General features: G+C 45.2%; 1 protein-coding gene across 1 annotated transcript in view; it reads left to right on the forward strand.

Annotated features, from left to right (window-relative positions):
- Nucleotides 1-5,284: 5,284 nt before the first annotated feature.
- Nucleotides 5,285-5,748, forward strand: part of znhit1 (zinc finger, HIT-type containing 1) — a 4,858-nt gene continuing 4,394 nt past the window's right edge. The window contains exons 1-2 of the mRNA XM_043683666.1: nt 5,285-5,436; nt 5,514-5,681. Coding sequence (XP_043539601.1) covers nt 5,295-5,436; nt 5,514-5,681 — 310 coding nt within the window. The 5' untranslated portion in view covers nt 5,285-5,294. The remainder of the gene's footprint in view (nt 5,437-5,513; nt 5,682-5,748) is intronic.

Here is a 5,748-nt window from a genome sequence, read left to right on the forward strand (position 1 = left end):
AACTTCCCTCACACAAAACCATGTTGACTATCCCTAATCATTCGTTGTCTCTCCAAATGCATATAAATCCCATCTTTTAGAATCACCTCCAACAACTTACCCACTGTTAGAAACGAAAATCGCTTCTCAATAATCGCTCTAGACAAATTCAGGAAAACAAAGTTTTATTAGCAAGTCAGCAGAGTTGGGCACTCTTCTGAGAAAAGCGCGCCGAGGCTAACAATGTCTTCTGATTAAATACAGGACAAGTCCCTCCCCTCTGTGGCTGTAAAGAGTCACGAGGTTCACATTCTAAACCGTTCAGCAATTTTCCATTCTATATCCTTATCTTAAAGTCGATAGCAGATGTCTCCCGAGTTGTTTTTTTCTTCTTACCCTGTAGTCTTATCAGTCAAGGACTTATTCTTCTCTGTCAGAGTTAGTGGTCCTATTAATCAAGGACTTGTTTTTCTATTCTGTGTGAGTGGTCTTATCAATCAAGGACTTGTATTTCTACTCTGTCAATGTGAGTGGTCTTATCAACCCGTAGCAGCAGATGTCTCGTCTTTTATTACAGAGAAGCATGTTTTACCCTACCCCTATGGCTCTATTCCCCTTAGACTCTGAGGTCATGCACATCTCAGTTGTTTGTACCGAAATCGTCTCTCACACCCACCACCAAAATCAAACTCAAAGGTTTATAGTTCCCAGACTTCTCCTTACATCCCTTCTTCAATAAAGGCACAACATTAACTACTCTCTGGTCATCCAGCACCTCACCAATAGTTACAGATGATAGAAATAAATCGGCAAGAGGTCCTGCAATTTCCTCCCTAACTTGCCTCAACATTCTGCGATACTCTAGATCGGGTCCTGGACATTTATCCAGCATTATGTTTAAGAAGACCCTCAGCACTTTCTCTTTTGTAATGTGAACTGTTTTCAAAACATCAAAATTTACTTTCCTTAGTACTGTAGCCTCCATTCCTTTCTCCACAATGAAAACTGACACAAAATATTAATTTAATATCTCTCCCATTTCCTGAGGCTCAACATAAAGATGACCTCTTTGATCTTTAAGGGGCCCTACTCTCTCTCTAGTTGCTCTCTTGCTCTCAATGTGCTTGTAGAATCTCTTTGGATTATCCTTAATCTTATTGACCAAGGCTGTTTCAATCCTCTCTTTGCCTTTCTGATCTCCCTCTTCAGAATGCCCCTCCACTCTTTATACTGTTCAGGAGATTCATTTGAACCCAGTTGTCTGTATCTAATGTATGATTCTTTTTTTATCCTTGACTAGAGCCTCAATATCTTTATTTACCCATTGTTCTTTAATCCTACTAGCCTTAGATTTCACTCTAACAAGAACATTATGACTCTGAACTCTTGTTATTCCACTTTTGAAAGCTTCCCAGTTATCAATGTATTTTTACCTATGAACAGCCTACTCTAATCAACTTTTTAAACGTTAAAATTTGCCATACTCCATTTAAAAACTTAACCTTTTCCATCACTATTTTAAAACAAATAGAATTGTGATCACTCGACCCAAAGTGTTCTCCTAATATCACTTCAGTCACTTGCTCTGTCTTATTACCCAAAAGAAGGTCAATATTTGTTCTTTCTCTGGTTGGAACATTTACATATTGATGACAAAATTTTTCTTGAACACATTTAATAAATTCTTCACCATCCAAACCTTAACGTTATGGTAATCCCAGTCAATGTTTGGAAAATTAAATCACATACTATATCAGCCTTACTATTCTTATCTGAGATCTCTCTACATACATGTTCCTCAATTTCCCTCTGACTATTTTCTATGGAACAATCCCATCAAGGTGATCATCCCTTTCTTATTACTAATTTCAACCCATATATTTTCACTGGATGATTTTTCAAGAATTATCTTTTCTAGTTACAGCAGCACGGTTTTCCTTAATCAAAATGCCACTCCCCCTCCCCTTCTGAAAACTGAAAGCTGCCAGTCCGAACCCTTTCTGAAACTGGAAGATTTTGCTGCCAGTCCTGTCCATCCCCGAGCCAAGTTTCGGTAGTAGGTATGATGTCCAAATCCCATCCTCCTAAACATGCCCTGAGTTCCTCAGCCTTACCTGTCAGATCTCTTACATTGAAGTAAGTGCAGTTTAACTCTTCAGAGTTATTCTTATCTGTGTGCTGTAATGAACTTATTCTTTTCAGATTCAAAACCACCTGCATGTAACTTTCTATTTACACTGCTGTTTAGGATCCTTCCACTATCGCTGTTCTCTAATAAATGTATGGTTATCCACTTTGGTGGCAAGAACAGGAAGGCAGATTACTACCTAAATGGAGTCAAGTTAGGTAAAGGGGCAGTACAGAGAGATCTGGGTGTTCTTGTACACCAGTCAATGAAGGTAAGCATGCAGGTACAGCAGGTGGTGAAGAAGGCTAATAGCATGCTGGCCTTCGTAACAAGAGGGATTGAGAATAGAAGCAAAGAGGTTCTTCTGCAGCTGTACAGGGCCCTGGTGAGACTGCACCTGGAATATTGTGTGCAGTTCTGGTCTCCAAATTTGAGGAAAGACATTCTGGCTATTGAGGGAGTGCAGCGTAGGTTCACGAGGTCAATTCCTGGAATGGCAGGACTATCTTATGTTGAAAGATTGGAGCAACTGGGCTTGTATACCCTTGAGTTTAGAAGACTGAGAGGGGATCTGATTGAGACGTATAAGATTATTAAAGAATTGGACACTCTGGAGGCAGGAAACATGTTTCCGCTGATGGGTGAGTCCCGAATCAGAGGACACAGCTTAAAAATACGGGATAGACCATTTAGGACAGAGATGAGGAGAAACTTCTTCACCCAGAGAGTGGTGGGTGTATGGAATGCTCTTCCCCAGAGGGCAGTGAAGGCCCAGTCTCTGGATTCGTTTAAGAAAGAGTTGGATAGAGCTCTCAAGAATAGTGGAATCAAGGGTTATGGAGATAAGGCATGAACAGGATACTGATTGAGGATGATCAGCCATGATCATATTGAATGGTGGTGCAGGCTCCAAGGGCAGAATGGCCTACTCCTGCACCTATTGTCTATTGTCTAATAGTTTACAGTCTGTCAAGACAGAATTAGCAAATGTATCCACTAGGATATTGGGACCTTTCCAGTACAGGTGAAGCCCATCCTTTTTGAACAATTGTTTTCTGCCCCAGTGGGTGCCTCTGATTGGTGGGTCAGTGGGTATCTCTGGTAGGTGGGTCAGTGGGTATCTCTGGTAGGTGGGTCAGTGGGTATCTCTGGTAGGTGGGTCAAAGGGAGCCTCTGGTGGTTTAGTGTGTGCCTCTGATTGTTGAATGGTGGAGTGTCTCTGGTGGTATGTCTGCATCTGATTGTGGGCTGTCTCTGATTGCTGAGTCAGTGGATGTCTCTGACTGGTGGATCATGAGGTGTGTCTGGTGGGCAAGGGGTACCTCTGACTGGTGGGTTGTGTGGTGCTTCCGATTGGTGGCGTGTAGGGCCCCTCTGATTGGTGGGTTAATGGGGGTCTCTGATTGGTGGGTCATGGGATGTATGATTAATGGGTCACTTGGATCTCTCCATTTGGTAGTCATGATTTGGAGATGCCGGTATTGGACTGGTGTGTACAAAGTTAAAAATCACACAACACCAGGTTATAAACCAACAGGCATATTTGGAAGCACTAGCTTTAGGAGTGTTGCTCCTTTGGAGCAAAAGTTTACAGTCTAATGCAGCTAAAATTATAGATTGAAAAAGACCTGGAGTATTCGTTAAATCTCTCAACTTTTAAAATGACCACGTTGGTTTCAGTTCTTTCATATGTAAATCCCAGACCTTTAACAATAGGTACCATGTCAGCCCAGGCAATACAGTTAAAGTTCACTTGAGAATGTAACTTTAAAAAAAGGTCTGGGATTTATATATGAATGAACTGAAACTAACGTGGTCATTCTAAAAGATGAGAGGGTTACAAACAATACAGGTCTTTTTCAATATATAAGTTCAGCTGCATCACACCGTTTGCTATAAATGTTTGCTATAAATTCTGTGTCTTCCCCTAGTTTGATCTAATACTTCACAACCACCTGATGAAGGAGCAGTGTTTAGAAAGCCACAGCTTCCAAATGAACCTGTTGGACTATAACCTGGTGTTGTGTGATTTTTAACACTGTTTGGTAGGTCAGTGGGTAATGCTGATTGGCAGGTTTGATGGGTTAGTGGGTGTCTGTAATTGGTGGAATGTAGGGTATCTCTGATTAATGAATCACCAGGATGTCTCTGATTGGTGGGTCAGTGGGTGTCTCTGATTGGTGGGTCATTGGTTGTGTCTGATTGGTGATCATAGGATATCTCTGATTGGTGACTCAGCAGGTGTCTTTGGTGGGTCAGTGGGTGTCTCTGATTGGTGGCTTAGTGGGCAAAAGATTCTCTGCTCAGAGCATGTCTCTGGTGATCTTGGGGAGTCTCTGATTGGTTGGTTGTGGGGTATATCTGATTGGTGGCTCAGTAGGAGTGCCTTTGTTTGGTTGCTCAGTGGGTGCCTGATTGGTTGATTAGTTGGTGTCTCTGATCTGGTTGAGTCTCATTGATGTAGTTGTAGGATGTCTTTCTGATTAGTGAGTCAATGGGTGTCTCTGATTGGTGGGGTTGCAGCATGTCTCTCATTGGTGGAGTTGTGGGATGCATCTGGTTGGTGGATTTTGGGAAGACTCTGATAGGTGACACAGTAACTGGCTCTGATTGGTGGAGTCGTGGGATGTCTGGTGGAGTTGTAGGATGTCTCTGATTGGTGGGTCAGTGGGCATCTCTGATAGGTGAGACGGTGATGTCTCTGATTGGTGGGTCAGTGGGCATCTCTGATTGGTGAGACAGTGATGTCTCTGATTGGTGGGTCAGTGGGCATCTCTGACTGGTGAGACAGTGATGTCTCTGATTGGTGGGTCGGTGGGCATCTCTGATTGGTGAGACGGTGATGTCTCTGATTGGTGGGTCGGTAGGCATCTCTGATTGGTGAGACGGGTGATGTCTCTGATTGGTGGGTCGGTGGGCATCTCTGATTGGTGAGACGGTGATGTCTCTGATTGGTGGGTCGGTGGGCATCGCTGATTGGTGAGACGGTGATGTCTCTGATTGGTGGGTCAGTGGGCATCTCTGATTGGTGAGACGGTGATGTCTCTGATTGGTGGGTCGGTGGGCATCTCTGATTGGTGAGACGGGTGATGTCTCTGATTGGTGGGTCGGTGGGCATCTCTGATTGGTGAGGCGGTGATGTCTCTGATTGGTGGGTCGGTGGGCTTCTCTGATTGGTGAGACGGTGATGTCTCTGATTGGTGGGTGGTCGGCGTCGCCGTTGGAGAAGGCGGGAGCGCAGCATCATAACGGTTCCGCCGGGTATTTCCGGTTCCGGCCCCGGCCCAGAGCGCCGGGAGAGATGGTGGAGAAGAAGCGGGAGAGTGTGGGTAAGGGCAGTTGGGCGGTGATGGGGGAGGCTGCTGGCCCGGTCGGTGTTTGACCCCGGTGTTGTTGTTGTCTCCAGGCCGGTTTGCGGAGGGCGGGCAGCGGCGGGTCCTGGACCAGGCCACCCGCCAGCGGCGCCTCAACCGGCAGCTGGACGCCCTGGAGAAGGACAACTTCCAGGATGACCCACACGCCAACCTGCCGCAGCTCAAGCGGCTCCCGCAGTTCGATGACCACACGGAGTCCGGTGAGGGCCCGGGGGACCAGGGCCTGGGGGGACAGTGACCCTGGGGGGGAGGGGGACAGTGACCCTG

The sequence above is a fragment of the Chiloscyllium plagiosum genome, chromosome 48, assembly GCF_004010195.1.
Source record: "Chiloscyllium plagiosum isolate BGI_BamShark_2017 chromosome 48, ASM401019v2, whole genome shotgun sequence".
NCBI lineage: Eukaryota > Metazoa > Chordata > Chondrichthyes > Orectolobiformes > Hemiscylliidae > Chiloscyllium > Chiloscyllium plagiosum.